This window comes from Sycon ciliatum, chromosome 10 (genome assembly GCF_964019385.1).
Source record: "Sycon ciliatum chromosome 10, ocSycCili1.1, whole genome shotgun sequence".
Taxonomy (NCBI): domain Eukaryota; kingdom Metazoa; phylum Porifera; class Calcarea; order Leucosolenida; family Sycettidae; genus Sycon; species Sycon ciliatum.
In genome coordinates, this window is record NC_088652.1 from 88,982 (window position 1) to 105,402 (window position 16,421).

General features: G+C 47.4%; 1 protein-coding gene across 2 annotated transcripts in view; it reads left to right on the plus strand.

The window, feature by feature from the left end:
- The first annotated feature begins 1,089 nt into the window (after positions 1 to 1,089).
- LOC135825955 (uncharacterized) overlaps positions 1,090 to 16,421 on the plus strand; it is a 39,621-nt gene continuing 24,289 nt past the window's right edge. For both annotated transcript variants that reach the window (XM_065338596.1, XM_065338597.1), the window contains exons 1-6: positions 1,090 to 1,671; positions 5,724 to 6,101; positions 9,863 to 10,174; positions 10,818 to 10,910; positions 12,465 to 12,680; positions 13,136 to 13,462. In XM_065338596.1, coding sequence (XP_065194668.1) covers positions 1,464 to 1,671; positions 5,724 to 6,101; positions 9,863 to 10,174; positions 10,818 to 10,910; positions 12,465 to 12,680; positions 13,136 to 13,462 — 1,534 coding nt within the window. In that variant the 5' untranslated portion in view covers positions 1,090 to 1,463. The remainder of the gene's footprint in view (positions 1,672 to 5,723; positions 6,102 to 9,862; positions 10,175 to 10,817; positions 10,911 to 12,464; positions 12,681 to 13,135; positions 13,463 to 16,421) is intronic.

A 16,421-nucleotide genomic window follows, 5' to 3' on the forward strand; every position in this document is an offset into this window, starting at 1 on the left:
GATTGTTTTCTGGTACAGTTTTTTGTAGTAGTCCATAGTGCTTTTTTTCTCGCGCGGCCATTGACATTGTCGACTGGGCATCGGGCATTCTGGCTGTTCTGTTCCTACGGATTTTTCCCACTACACGTCTTGATCGGAAACCTCGGCAAATTGCGCGGATCCTGCAGGTTGCTGAGCATTGCGCGCTTTGGTTGAGGCTCATCCGGCTCGTCCAAGATCTCCTTCGCGAGCGACTCCGCAATAAAAGTTTCAGTCTCTTCCTCAACTTTTCGGAGGAGCTCATTCGCATCGCCAATATCGTTCAACAAAGGGGCTTCTTTTCTCCCAGTTCCAGATCAAATGTTGGAGCGCCATGATGACAGTTGTGGTTGCAAACAGTCGCTCTTCTGCTTTAGTTATTTTATTAGTAACCAATGAAACTTGAAAGACCTTGAAGTAGAGTCAGTCCAGTGGCTACTGCCCGGCGACGGCCAGTTGAATCCGTTCCTGCCCGTCGTCAAGTGACGACGGGCAGTGGAATCCGTTCCTGCCCGTCGTCACTTGACGACGGGCAGTGGAATCCGTTCCTGCCCGTCGTCACTTGACGACGGGCAGTGGATCCAGTTCCATCACCTTTGAGCAGGCAGGACCGCGCTTTCCAGCCCGCGCTGTTTGATCTGTCATTGGTCAACTCCAAGGCGACAATCACGTGACATACGGGAAAGCGGAACTACCGCAGCCGCTTTGGCGGACCATAGTCAAAGATATACGATGCAGCGGTCACACATACATGTAGACTACTAGACTGTGCTCCTCAACGCTCTACGAGGAGTCCGAGTACAGTGTGACTGTAGTTCTGTTGAATGTGGCTGCACCCTGACTGGCCTGAGCCAGTCAGTGTAGGGGCGAACAACACGCAACTCTCAAAGTCAAAGTCAAACTGTACTGTCTGTGCATGTGTGTTCTGCTTACCTGTTTGTAATTGTACAGTCAAGCAAAGAAAAAGAAGATGAAAAAAGTGTCTGTACTGTCATGTATACGTAGGGTCTATGTAGTGCACGTTATGCAACAACAAAAAAATAATGTTCGACTTCGGAAGTAATTAGTTCGGGTGGAGTGTTTGGCAGGACGAGTGAACATTGTCTCATCTTGAAAGATAGAGAATACAGCAGTCTCTAGTAGACTACAGACACAGAGTAGTCTAGAGGAGAAGGCCTGACAGAGACAGAACCGACCACTAGTGAGATAGCAGCTGCTTGTTGGTCACCCTTTGCCTTTGGCCCGAGTTTGGGTAACATCTGATTCGGCAAAAATCTTATTTTCCAAACCACGGACCTCAGGTGGTTGTCGGCGACGGTAGGGACTAGTGCAAGAGCCAGTGTGTCGTGTCAGGTAGTTTTGGATCAGGCCAACAAATCGAACATGTTCTAGTCGATTGACTCATGGGCAGCCTCGTTGAGAGCTAGAACTAGAGCCACTTCAGGATGCAAAGTATTGGTGGTGAAGTGGAAGCGCCCGTGGTGACAGCTGTACGGCAAGTACTAGAATTCAGAATGCAGCGTGTGACTACAAATCGTGCAAATGGTCAACGGCGATGGCGCTTGGTTACGTCCACAATTATTCTGAATCAGCTTCTCTTGTTCGTGTTATATGTGAAGCCATGTACGGCCACGAATGAGGAGAAAATATCTGGTAAGATGCCTCTGCATGCATTATGAGTAGTGAGTTGTACTGTCGTGGACATGGAAATCTGGTCGCACATCTAGTGCAGTAGTGGGCCCAGGACGCTGGCCATGCAGCCCTGGGTAAGCAGTGCACACATGCACGACTTTGTATTATGCGCTGCAGCGCGCTGGTCAAGCACAGTTCTGTACGCGCTGAGGGCGCCGGCCCCAGTCAATAGACTGGATATCCATGTCCACGGCGGTTATTCCATGTCCACGGCGGTTATTCGGCGGTTATTCTCTACTGTGCGATCGTAATCTTCCTGGAAAGTCCGGGAGTTACAATATTTCAGTCAGCGTCGTGCTCCAATGCTGAAATCGAATCCACGATATGAGTTCATACTAGAACTCTAATGCAATCCTGCAGATGCAAACACAATCGCTCTCTATGTACTGTTTTGGACATTGCAATCCATTGAGTCAAGGGGCCATAGGGTGCTGGCCTTGCGGCCATGAGCACTGGCTACTGGTTCAGTCTTGCAGTCACAATGCTAACTACAGTGTGTGTGGGTGAGAGTGCCGGTGGCCCTGGTCATTCCATCCAATTGCAATGTCGACAACGATAAGGGGCCTTGGGTGACTATGGTAACCCGGGCCACGGGTAGCTACTTCAACATGTTGCAAAAAAAGGATCCACGAGCGGGATTCGAACCCAGCACCCCTGTCTTTCCGGGACAGTGCCCTACCAATCAGGCTACCGGGGATCACACACACTCATGGGTCCTTCTTGCTACACTATACCCCCCCCCCCCCTCCCACGAGTAGGTACGGCAAGGGGACACAGCCTGTTGGGGCGGGGGAGCAGTGTAGCAAGAAGGACCCATGAGTGTGTGTGATCCCGGATAGCCTAATCGGTAGGGCACTGTCCCGGAAAGACAGGGGTGCTGGGTTCGAATCCCGCTCGTGGACCCTTCTTTTGCAACAAACAGGGGCTGTGGGTAGCTATGGCAGCAGGGGCCGTGGGTAGCTATTGTAGTCAAAAGAAGGATCCACGAGCGGGATTCGAACCCAGCACCCCTGTCTTTCCGGGACAGTGCCCTACCGATTAGGCTACCCGGAATCACACACACTCATGGGTCCTTCTTGCTACACTGCTCCCCCGCCCCAACAGGCTGTGTCCCCATGCCGTACCTACTCGCGGGGGGGGGGGGGGGGGGGTACGATGGGTGCTGGGTTCGAATCCCGCTCGTGGATCCTTCTTTTGCAACACTATAGCAACAGGGGCCGTGGGTAGCTATGGCAACTATGTGTTTGCAAGTAGCTACCCAGCTGCCAATGGAAGGAAAGGTGAGTTGGGAGCATAGCCTGCAGGCACGGTGACCAGGTGACTGGTGTACGCAGGAGCACGTGACCGCTTGTTCAACCATGTTCGATTGGGAATTAGGGGCGAACGCTGCATCGCAGCCTTTTCGGACCAAAACCAGTCGACTCAGCGTCCAAAAGACTACAACATATGGGCCAATCGCGGTCATCCGTGCTTTTATAAGAACGAAATGGCGCTTTTAGTGACATTTTGCATACAAATCCCCATCTCGTAGGGCGCAGTCACCCAGTTTTGGTGGAAGTGCGTGAGTTCGATTGGGATTCAAGTAGAAAGGGAGCGTCTCAGCTTCCTCGGACCAAGACCATTCGACTCAGCACCCCGAAGACTACAACTGGTGAAATTTTAATTTTTGCCTTAACTTCCCCTTTAACTGTACTTCGCACATTCAAATAGGATTACAACCTAATAAAATGATCGTGATGGGTTGGCCAAGAAGCGGCTATGGAAGTGCCTATTAACAAGTTGAGAACAAACGGGAGGGATTTGAATACGATATACCGGTATTGCCACCTGATAATTAATGAACTGTACAGAGAGGGAGAGCAGAAGACCGTGCAGCACATCGAGCTACTCGCCACAGGCGTATGGCACACATTATTACTGTTATCAGTTTGCAAATAACGCTGAGCAATTACACAATGTGTAAAATCCAGCATTTGCCAAATGGAAGAAAGAATGAGGAACGAGCGGGAATGAGATATGGCACACAGACTAACTTAAATTCAGGTGGATGGGTAATGATGCGGACCTCACGCGGGAGAGCATTCTATAGCACAGACAAGGAGACAATTTTGATGTTCCTGGAAGACAATCATAGAGAGGTTCCGCACTACGTAAAGTTGAGCAACTTCACTTTAGTGGGCGGGAAAAACCCGTGGATTCGCGAGTTTGCACTCCACTTTAATGCGGAAAGTTGTCTACGTAGAGTATGTAGATAGGGCTCTGACAATGTAGCTGGTCCGTACATGGTTTGGGGTACTTTCTCCCCGTCATTAAAATTGTCGCTTCCCAGAGCGATTTTTCGAATTTATTTTGTCCACTCGAAGGGCAAAGAAATCAGCTAGAAATTGAGGCAGAGCATTGTCGACGGACCAAGCTTTAGTTTGTGGCCTCCCGCTTCGCCATACTTGCAGCTAAGGTCGACATCTTCATCCGAGTTTGAAGCAGACCCTTCAGCACTCAAGAATACGCTGAAGAAGACGCGCGTTCAAATTCAGGTCAAGAAACTTCGTTTTCAAGCGATCCATGCCTCCAGGTGGCAGGCGATGAAGGCAAGCTAGCATTTTTCAAGTACACTGTAACAACCTTCCAGCGGGATAGGGTAAGCAGTTCCAAACCTTCTTTCCTTGGCAAGCGCTTCGCTGATTTTGTCAGTGTTTTCAGACCTGCTGCCTGCGCAGCAACATGCGCCACAAGCAGCGCATTTTAGGAATTTGAGACCACTTTGTTCTTGCCATCGTCAACTTCAGCATTTCGTACTCAGGAGAGATACCAGGATTCTTTTACCCGAGCTTGCAGTCTTGATAAATGCCCACTCGAACGATGTGGGACGGCACGAACTCCAGAAAACGAAATGCGCTCTGGGGCGGAATAGTGCGGAGCGCGATGAATTTGCTTGGTGCGGAAGACAGCTCCGACAAAGTCCGAGACCACCACGGCTTCAGTAACAAGTAGACATTGCGCAGGAAGGGTTGCACCAGTGTTCGAACACAGAAAACAGCGATTCCGACAGTCTGACTAAGACGAGCCAAGTTAATATTGTGATGTGCGAAGCGGCAATTTTAATGACGCGGAGGAAGTACAAATTGATGTCTCTCTCCCCAGGTCGATCTGGTCGTACACTGCCGCGTTCGGAGTTGCCAAGGGCAGCTACGTGATTTGAAAACTCTGTATGGCGGAACACAGATGCGCATGCAGTTTACGTAAGACTATCCGTAGATCGACTACGGTTTTTACTAACGTAATTACGTTATGCAGAACCTCTCTAATACCTCCTGTAATCAGAACTGAGACAACAGCGGGTTTTCGACAACCTCGGGTCTGCGGAGATGATGAAGCTTCTGCGGCTCCTGTACATGTTGGCCGAAAAATCTAATTTTTTTCCCGGGGACGCCCACGGAGCGCCCCCCCCCCCCCCCCCCCTCCATTGCCATGTGATGTCCCTGGCTTGTATTTGTATAGAAAGTTGATGGCCGTGCTAATCTTCGTTTCCTTGCCATGGATTGCTGGCTTCCACATTCCGTTTAGGCTCTAGCTGAGCTATCGACAGTCCGTTGACTAGCTGCTGGCAGGACTCCACCAAATTCTTTAGCTTCAGTTTGAGGAGCAAAAGTCTACTTCTCCTCCGCCGTGAGCGGACACCTACACACTAAATACGAAACGATGTACTTGGCGCGAGCTGGCTTGAACACAAGCTCATTTCATCGAAAACAGACAATCTTTTCGGGGGAGTAGTCTATTCAAGGTAAAAAGTAGAGGGTATCTAATTGTAACTCGGATGGTGAGCCAATTATATAATTGTGAAAAAAGAAGGACAAAATGTTGTCGCACTCGCTGACTGTATAAAATCTGATTACGTTGGTGGACAGTTAGTCATAACTCGTAACATTTTGTCCTTCTTCTTTTCTCAAGTATCTAATTCTCTGCATACATTGAGTGTTGACGATATAAGGTTAATGTTCTTTGTGTTAATGCAGGGAACAAGTGGTTTGATTGTGGAGACCGCGGTGATCAGGTATACGTCACCAACACCAGAATGACATGGGTTCCGGCCGAGCAGTTCTGTCAGCGTCAAGGCAGGCACCTGGTCAGCTTCCCCCAACTCACGACATGCAAGTCAAGTTTACTGCCGTTGCTTGTTCTTGACGAAGTCCACACCAGCTACACTAGATTGCTGGATGGACTTCACTACCGTGATGTTGGAAACAACTTGCAGTTATCAGACGGCCTCGTTAACATCAAACGCACTGTTGATAATTGCTCGGTTGCGTTTCTTGGAGGAGCAATGCAGCCACTAGAGCTGGAGGAAACCCGTTGTGATCTAAGATATTCAGTCGTCTGCGGACGGAATGCTGGTGAGAGAATTATTGTCTTTTAAGGCCACCGTGTTTTATTTCTACGTTTCGCATCAGTTCAACTTCCAGAATCACATGAGAGAGGTGAAAAAATATAAAATACACTTGCAAAAAATAAAAAGGCTCATCGAAGGTGTATAGCGCTGTATATAGCGCAATAGCTCGTGCATGAGTCATTCGAGAGAAAAATCGTACATCGAAGCACAACATTTGGGTTATCGGTAAATATTCACTTTGGACAGAGAAGGCAACCGTTCGTGTCCATGCTTCGATGAGGTCTGGTGTAAGATCATAGAGTGCTGATCGCAGCTGCCGAACAAATGATTTACCAACGCTGGTCTTTAGGCCATCTCTGAATTCCTGCTTTGACGTATGCAACCAGTCCACGTGTATGATGATTCTCATGATCGTACACTCACTGCTTTGACGTATGCAACCAGTCCACGTGTATGATGACTGTCATGATCGTACACTCACTGCTTTGACGTATGCAACCAGTCCACGTGTATGATGACTGTCATGATCGTACACTCACTGCTTTGACGTATGCAACCAGTCCACGTGTATGATGACTGTCATGATCGTACACTCACTGCTTTGACGTATGCAACCAGTCCACGTGTATGATGACTGTCATGATCGTACACTCACTGCTTTGACGTATGCAACCAGTCCACGTGTATGATGACTGTCATGATCGTACACTCACTGCTTTGACGTATGCAACCAGTCCATGTGTATGATGACTGTCATGATCGTACATTCACTCTACATATACATGTGCATGTTTGATTTTTTCCGGAAAAAATCAATAGATTCTTGGTTGAAGGAAAGCAAATCAACACACGAAGCACAGAAGTTATAATCATAGTTTCGACTACGCCTTTCGTACCATTACCTTTCAAGTGGGTCATCATGGTGGTTACCAAGGTAACAAGCATGTCGCGACTGGTCAGAGCATTGACAAGATAGCGCTTTCAAAGATAGTGCTAGTGGCCCCAACTAATAATTGGCGATCAAAGCAGACCAATTAGCGCTTTAAAAGACAGCGCTAGTGGCGCCAACTGGATAGTGAAACAATTAATATTACTAGTATCAAACGACAGTGGAAAATCACAACCTATGCGCACGGACGATGCGAAAAATAGATATTAAAATGATGGCCTAACAGCATTATGGGCCGTCAATAATTTCGGATCTTTTACCCGAAACCAAAAGGTTTCGTTGAAATTCGGGTGGATCGAGGAGAGCTTCCTTTTGAAAAGAATTCGTATTGATAGCCTAACCAGGGGCGTCGGAAAGCATTTTAGGGTCATACAGTCTGCCACCTGAAGTACAATTTACTCGTGGGGTTGGGGCGGCTGCTTTCGAAAGTTTCGAAATTTAGAGCTCATATCAGTGCATTTCATTGATCCACTGGTTACCTGGGGAAAAGATTGGTACCGTCAGCTTTTCCTAGCCGTCGAGTCAGTATATTTTTTTGCTCAGTGGTTTGGGTGGATGGGGCAGGGCCGTACCTAGACGTTTTGTTCCGTACAAATTATCGATAATGTCGGATGACTCCTTCTAGGTTGTAGAATGGAAATGTATGTTAAAGCACACCTAGCGGAATGGGGGTAGATAGTACACAAAATTCGCGTTCGTGTTCGCACTCCAAGAGAAGTCGAACTTAGTGACGGAATTCACGTTATGAGAAGGATTAGCATTAGCAAACAGAATTCGCATATGCATGACGTTGACACGACCAACATTGTCTGCAGACGGTACAGAGTAGTAAATTTATGACTGTCCTGGCACAAATCTGCGATTCGTGTCTCGACTTCTGTTACGGACGAACAATGCGAATTTCGAATAACACACATACTGACCTAGGTAAAAACGTTAGCTCATGAACATACATACTGTCATGGACATGGAAATCCGGTCGCACGAGTACTGGCCCCAGGGCGCTGGCCATGCAGCCGTGGATAAGCGGTAAACACATGCATTTATGCGCTGCAGCGCGCTGGTCGCATCAGATCAACATGATTGTTCACTGCATGCAACGTTCTGTACACGCTGAGGGCGCCGGCCCCGGTCAATCGACTGGATTTCCATGTCCACGCCAGTAGATACATAACTGAAAAGATAACTCCTAGACATGTACATTGTACCCAGCTAGTTATAATAATATTAGAAAAAATGGAAAATGTACAAGCTAGCATCATAGCGCAATATAGTATCGTGTTAATTACGCTCCTGGGCATTCGTCTTGTTGAGCACTCTCGATAGGCTGCTGCAGTGCTGCTGCATTCTGCGTCGGGGCGGGGGGGGGGGGGGGGGGGCGCTACTTTCTTAGTTACAGCACTCTGACGCTAGAGCAACGAAATATCTGAATGTCTGTGGTACCACCTTTGCGACATGCCCAGTAGCTCAGCTTGCTTATAGGCCAGAACAGCTTGCTGTCTACGGCGTAGGGAATTACGCTCGTCGACATTAGTCTTGTTGAGCACTCTCGGTGGACTGCTCTAGTGCTGCTGCGTCACGCATTGCCCACTACTTTTCGTAGTTACAGCACTCTGGTGTTAGAGCAACGAGTTATGTTAACGTCTGTGGTTCCACCTTTGCGCCATTCTCGGTAGCTCGGCGTACGTAAAGCTGTACTGATGGCGCCTTTATGGTCGAAACAGCTTGCTGTCTACAATGTCGGGAACGGACACGATAATTTACTTTTACTTGCTTTTATGGTGCAAGCTTATAAATCTATTATTTTTTCGGTTATTTCAACACAACATGGGATTCGAAGCCGCACTATAACCCTGCGCGCATTCCATCGATACACGTCGCATACTTATGCTGGCCAGCTGTCTTTGACGGTGCGGTGCGGGAGATGTACGGGATAGCGCCAGGCATGCCCAGCGACAGAAACACACACACACACACACACACACACACACACACACACACACACACACACACACACACACATAGATACAAAATAAAGCGATGTGGACCCTGGCTCGCGCCAGACGCTATTAGAGCAACGTCTTTTGCATAGCTTCGGGAATTCATTTCAGGACATTTTTATTCTTCTCGGTACTGAGTCAAGTAGTTTGTCCAAGGAAACTGTTACTGTGTACCCAAATCAAATTCACCTATCTCCTTTGAACTGGGAAGAGTGAATCATATCCATGTTGAAGTGGCCCGGATACAGAAATGTGTGCAGCAGGATAATAATTATTGTTTCATTTTTTTTTAAACGTCGTCCTACTTCTTACTTTGGAGTGTGAATTGAAAATTATCCTAGCCACGATGGGAATTACCCCGTAGTGCGGGACCGATCCTTTCCAGGTTCTTACCTTTCCTTTGCCTTTTCCATCATCTGGATTACTCTTTGATCATCTCTTTTTCTATCTAGTTATTCACTGATACGGCTCTTCTTGCTTTTATTCACTGATACGGCTCTTCTTGCTATAATTCACTGATACGGCTCTTCTTGCTGTTATTCACTGATACGGCTCTTCTTGCTATAATTCACTGATACGGCTCTTCTTGCTGTTATTCACTGATACGGCTCTTTTGAATAGATCACGTAGATAACAGGTGTGTAGCACATCTCTTGCCAGTGCCTCGGCATTTTAGACATCATCATAACTCTGCATACCGCATGATACTGATCATCACTCTGCATAACGTGTGATACTGATCATAACTCTGCATAACGTGTGATACTGAGATGGCATAATTGTATATCTGTTCTACTCTTGTCTGTGTTGCTGTAGATACACAAGCAGCTTCTATAGTGTGTGACTCACGCACGTATACATACCATAGCATCTCATTCTCAGCAGATCATGCAAACCAGACGTGCTATCAACAATATGGTGGTCGTCCATTGTCTACAGACGGGCAGGAACTCAGCTGTGCCTCACAACTGCTGAACACATCGCAAGTCTTGAGTAACAACAATGTCAGCTACATACCGGTATACACCAACATCACTGATGGGTCTCATTGCACTATCTACCAACCATCAACCAACACAACACATCACGACTCCTGCACCGTACCACGTCCAACAATCTGCGTGTCCTGTAAGTGCCCCGATATGTTCGCATCAAGTGGCGTACTAGATGTACGTGTGTGATCAATTCTGCTCAGGACTTCATCAAAAAATAGACTGGTCGATTTCAACAGTTCTATTCTATACCATTGAATAGCATAAGACAATGTCATTGACTCTGCATGTGTATTCGAAAAGGGTCTGCTTTGCACGACACTGTTCACTGTAGATGCCCATGGATAGAGGCGTTGGCTTATATGAATAGGGCATTGATAGACCTAATTTCCGGCACTGCCTTATGCTTATGCTTGGGATCGTATGAAAATGGCAATAAGGTTATTATTTGACCAGGGAACAGATTTTAGAGTAGGCTTCCATGTTTGCCATGGTACGGCTCATCTTGCTCATTCCTAATCATCACGCGCGTATATAGCGCAAGATCACGTTCTGTCAATCCAGGAAATGCTCAATTAACGCCACCATGTACCGGTATCCTTAGTCCAGACAATTAAACAAACTAGATCTGTTTTTCCTGCTGTGAAATGTTTTTTTTTGTTAATTCTTTATTCTCACGATGGCCCCATCGCCGATAAGAGATACGTTTATGAGAAGGTGAGATGCTGTGCACGTTGCTGTGCGCGTTGCTGTGCGCGTTGCTGTGTTCATTGTTAAAGGGTACTGCAACCATAGCGACAACTTGGTGGTTGTGCCTAATGAAGACCGGTGCGTGTGTAAACGCGGGTATCTGAGGACGTCCGCACACACATGTAAGTGATATCTTCCCCACTGACATCCCCGCTATCTGAACGGTGAGGAGCTTTTCATGAGACTTCATGATGACCAGGACATGGGCTTCGGAGGCGGTACAACGCTGAATGCGATGTTTGTTTCCGAATTATTTGTTGTTTTTTCTGTGCATGGGCATGTTGTGAAGTTGGGTGTTCACCTGCCGCCATTGCTACAGTTAGTGCTGTGTCTTGTACAATTCTGATCTGCCGCCATTGCTACAGTTAGTGCTGTGTCTTGTACTGTTCTGATCTGCCGCCATTGCTACAGTTAGTGCTGTGTCTTGTACTGTTCTGATCTGCCGCCATTGCTACAGTTAGTGCCGTATCTTGTACAGTTCTGATCTGCCGCCATTGCTACAGTTAGTGCTGTGTCCTGTACAGTTCTGATCTGCCGCCATTGCTACAGTTAGTGCCGTATCTTGTACAGTTCTGATCTGCCGCCATTGCTACAGTTAGTGCTGTGTGTTGTACAGTTCTTGGGTATTGCTTGCTTAGCACATCCGTAGATGTTTGGAGGATAGCGGCTCCAATTACTATACCAATTCACCCACGACACCAAGGCTGTACGATTAGAAAATAGAGTACTTGTTGTCAATCGAGTGGGTAAGAAGCAGAAAGGCAACGGCAGAGAAGAAAATTAAACAAGTCGGATAGCTCAGTGTGTACAAATGCACGCCGGTACGGCACTGGTTTGTACCGCAGAGTTCAAGGTTCATACAAACGCGCGGCACGTTTATGAGAAGGTTGTATCCGGGAATACAACGTGAGTTACAAAGTCATGGTGTACGCTGTGCTGTACACCTCCGCAAAAGCAAGTGTGACGCAAAGGGAAAAAACCTGAAAATCTATGGTAAACCAGGCCAAACACAAGTAATCCATAAAGCGCGCAGAACTTTGCTACAGATGCAATGTGAAGTGATGGCAGGCAGGGCTTGACCATACTGGCATGCTGTTAGTGGCACATCCGTAGATGCAATGTGAAGTGAAGGCAGGCATACCATTGACCATGCTGGAATGCTGTATGTGATCGTGTTGGTCGGTATGGTCCCATAGTCAGGAATAGCCAGAAACAACTGGCAAGATGTTTGCCATTTGTCTTCAGGCTGAGATAGTGGTGCGGGCAGGGGTGATCCTGCACCTACATCTCCAATGTCGTATGAATATATTGCCATTCACACCCGGTTGGGAGCTTGTCTGCCACAGGGAAGACATAGATGGGTCAATTAGGATTGAGGCCTTTTGCGTTTGGTTGATGACTGTGCTGACGTACCACTTAAGAGGAAAGGGGTTTTACCTAGCCGGGATACTATGTGATATGCCCCCTCCCCCCCCTCCCCCCTCCCCCTCCCCCCCCCCCCCTCCCTCTCCACCACCATCTCACCATCCAGTCTCCACTCCCCCCGCCCCACCCCCCTCCTTTTCCACCCTTATAGCAATTCACATGGAATGTTAAATACTAGTAGGTTATTATTATGATAATTCACCATACCATGATATGACTGAGTGTAATGTGCTGCACTTCCCTATGTACAGGTGAATCCATTGTCGAGCTACTAAGTTCTACTGGACAAGCAGCAGTGAGTTCAAACATCACTGTGTTTAGCTGGTTAGAATCAGAGTGGAAAGTAGACAGTGTGTACACACAGAATACACTTTACCAGCTGGATAATCTCTCCTTATCTGAAGGGAGATTTGCCATCAGATCTGCTGGCCGGATCATCTACACATTTTCCGAATCCCTTCAGCAAGGTAAGACCATGCATGTTTTTCTCTAGTCTTGTCGATCCTGTCAACGCAATTGTGTGATCCTGTCAACGCAATTGTGTGATCCGAAAGAACCCTTAGTGCAAGCGACAAACAGTACAGAGAGCTAAAATCGTGTCTCCAACCATGTTAAATAACAATCACCCTCACGATACCAACCTCTCTCTCTCTCTCTCACCCTCCCTCCCTCCCTCCCCCCTCTCTCTCTCTCTCTCTCTCTCTCTCTCTCTCTCTCTCTCTCTCTCTCTCTTCTCTCTCTCTCTCTCTCTCTCTCTCTCTCTCTCTCTCTCTCTCTCTCTCTCTCTCTCTCTCTCTCTCTCTCTCCCTCCCTCCCTCCCTCCCTCCCCCTCTCTCTCTCTCTCTCTCTCTCTCTCTCTCTCTCTCTCTCTCTCTCTCTCTCTCTCTCTCTCTTTCCTTTTTCTTTCTTTCTCGTACTACAGCTGACACTGCTGCTGCAGACCTGGCCAAGAATCACTCACAATTCATCACCGTGAACGGCAGCGCAAATGATATCCTTGTGCCCACAGCCCCTCTGCGCAACCTCCTGGTCAACTTAAGCCTCTGGTTTAGGCCGCACCAAATCGAGTGTACTCATTTTACTAATGCAAACCAGTCAAACATCTGTAGTTACAGTCTGTTCAATGAGTCAGTCCAGTTCAAGGATGGCCTGTACGAGTTTGCCCTGTCTCCACACAACTCTCCACTACTAAGTATACCTGTTCTGTACAGAGTTCACCCAAGACCCACTACCACTGCACCTCCGCCTTGTAAGTATTCAGTGTGTTTATGTTTGCTTGATCTTACTGTATAGCAGGAAATTTTCGGACGGAAATATTTTCGGATAAAGCCGAATTTCGACCTTTCGTACGGATTATATGTTCGTACAGTGCTGCATCAGTGCATGCTAAATACACGTGTTCGTAGGCAGTATGCATGTATAGTGTACGTAATTTCACATGAACAAATTTTAGTACGGAATTAATTTTAGTGCAAAAGAAATCGTACGAAAATAAATTCCGTCCGAAAATTTCCTGCTATACAGTATGTTCCACGAACTTGGTAGAATAAATCACAACACATAAGGAAAGTGGCGTATGTACAGACTACAGATTAAGATGCCTGTTTAGTGGATGACGCGACTTTCAATGATCATGTGAAGCGTGTCCGTTCGCTTTTGCAGCGTGCGTGAGAGAATAGCATCACATTCTCAAAGAAGAAATTCGCTTTGGCTCACTTATCCAAGTTTGTGGAACCTAATATGGCGCAGTGAACAGGGTAGAATGGATCAACGCATGTAAGGAATGTGCCTTACGTACTGATATTATTATAAGGGCCCGGTCACACATGCACTCGAAAGTAGCGGATCCGCTGAAGCGACGTCGCAGGAGCGAAAAATACCATGACAACGGCGAAAAGCGGAACTTCCGCTTCAGCGGAAACTCCAATCCGCTTCCTCCAAAATTTTCGAAGCGAGACTATCGCTTCTGCGGTTTCGCTCCAGCGGAAAACACCACGGTCTGCTGTATATGGACTTGCTACGAGAAATGTGTATGCGTATGATGTCCATGCAGCAAAAATGCGTGCAAGGTACTTAAGGTGGTCATTGACCTCGTCTATTATCCGTACCGTATGCACCACAGTCCACTTTACTCTCATTTTCCGCCAAAGTAGGAGTTTGCCCTGTTTGTATGTGTGACCATACACACGTGGTTTCGCTGGAGCGACACCAGGCTCGCTGTCGCAGAACCTCGACGCCGAAGCGAACCTCAGTGCATGTGTGACCACGACAGACTACATATTAGCGCTAGGTAACTGAGTGTGCCAATTGTACTAATAATGTGATACAATTGATCCATGTACTTTGAAGTACATACGATAATATCATACCAGATGATGTGCCTTTCTGGCTATGAATCTCCACACATCCCAGTTCACTGTTAGTGGTGGAGTGTAAGCGAGGTCTCCATGCCAACCATGCCTGCAAAGAAGAAGTGATTTGGGGGCAAAGAGCGTGGAAGGATAATGCCGTTTGGCAGATACTCAAACTAGGTTGCTATGGTAACGTGTAACAGAGCCGATAATGCCTGCATACCCACTGATACACAGGCAGGCAGACTGACAGGCACCTGAGCAGGTGTCACGATACATTCCACTTAGAGAAGCGGTGTCATAGAGCACTGGGTTATTGGTAACCATACAATCTAGAGTACATAACCAAAAGTAGAGTATGCAACTCCTATCTAGAGTACATAACCAAAAGTGTGCAACTCCTATCTAGAGCTGCGATGGGTTCACCCACGGCGGAATTTTTTCATTGCATCATTCTTTGGCTGAAGTATGATCAAGTGCGTATGCTTTCCCGCGCATTTTTTGTAGATACGGTGAGAGTTCATCAGGTTCAGGACACATCAATTCATCGTCCGTTGTTCTGCTTCGACTACCGTAGCTGTAATGTACAAATTCTTTGTACTTTGATCTCTGGCTATACATGATGGCATCATCGAGCCAAACAGCCGCCAAAGACTGATGTCATAAAAATTCCGCAGTGGCCTGGGGGATCGTTGAGTTGCACTCTCTTGGTTATGTACTCTTGATATTATGGAGTTGGCTTTATTTCACTCACGTTGTGATGACATGAGGTAAGAACCCCATCACCGGGCCAAAAGAGACCCAAGGGTAATGATAGTTTGAGGCAAGAAAAAAAGAAGAAGAAAAAAATTAGATGGATGGCCAACGCAATGAAGACCGAAGCGGATTGTAAACAAAAGCAAAAATAGCCAAAGGCGAGGCAGAAACTGAGAGGTGGACACAAATACACGGAAATATGGAGGAGGCCAGGACAAAGTCGGATACGGAGAGAGTAATCATGAATGGAATACCAGAGCAGGGATAGACGCATAGGGGTGGAGGAAGAAATGAAAGCCACAACACACCGAAACGGCTAGAGTTTAATCAGGTTGTGATGACCGTCATAACAGGGATAGACGTGCAGGAATAAAGAAAGAAATGAGAGCCATGACATACCAAAATGGCAAGAGGATAATCAGGTTGTGATAACCGACATGCTGCACATTCACGGGTGCCAAAGCAAATGCGGTATTGGAAGGTTGTATGGATTAACTATAATCGTATCGTGAGGAGCCTAATGACGCATGCCAAGGACCGACTTGACGATGTTCAGTGTGCCCAAGATAGCACATTGCTGGGCCCTTTCGATGCGCAGAGTGCTTGCCAATGCCAGCACAAAGTGCGAAGGGACGCACCAGTCAGACCACTAAGCGCTCCAACCACCAGAGGCACAACGCGGGCATCATCCACATGCCAGATGCGCCGCAGCTCTTGGCAAAGGGGAACATACTTTGTTATTTTTTCGGCGATTTTGTGGGCACATTATGTTCCAAGGGAACGCGGACATCCATCGGTAGCACCTGTGTGCTGGACCGCAACACCAAATCCGGACGGTTATGACGCACTTGCGTATCCGTTGGGATATTGAGCTCCCACAGGAGCTTCATGTCATGGTTTTCTATGACGGGCACCAGATTGTGCTTCAACGGGTTGTTTCCCGGCTGAACCAGACCATGCCGCTTGCACAGCGCCCAATGCACCAACTTAACCAGCCTGTCATGTCTTTTAATGTATAATGTTTTGGCCAGGGCTGGGCAAAAAGCAACGATATGATCCACTGTTTCTCCGCGCGTGCCACAGACCCGACAGACATCAGCA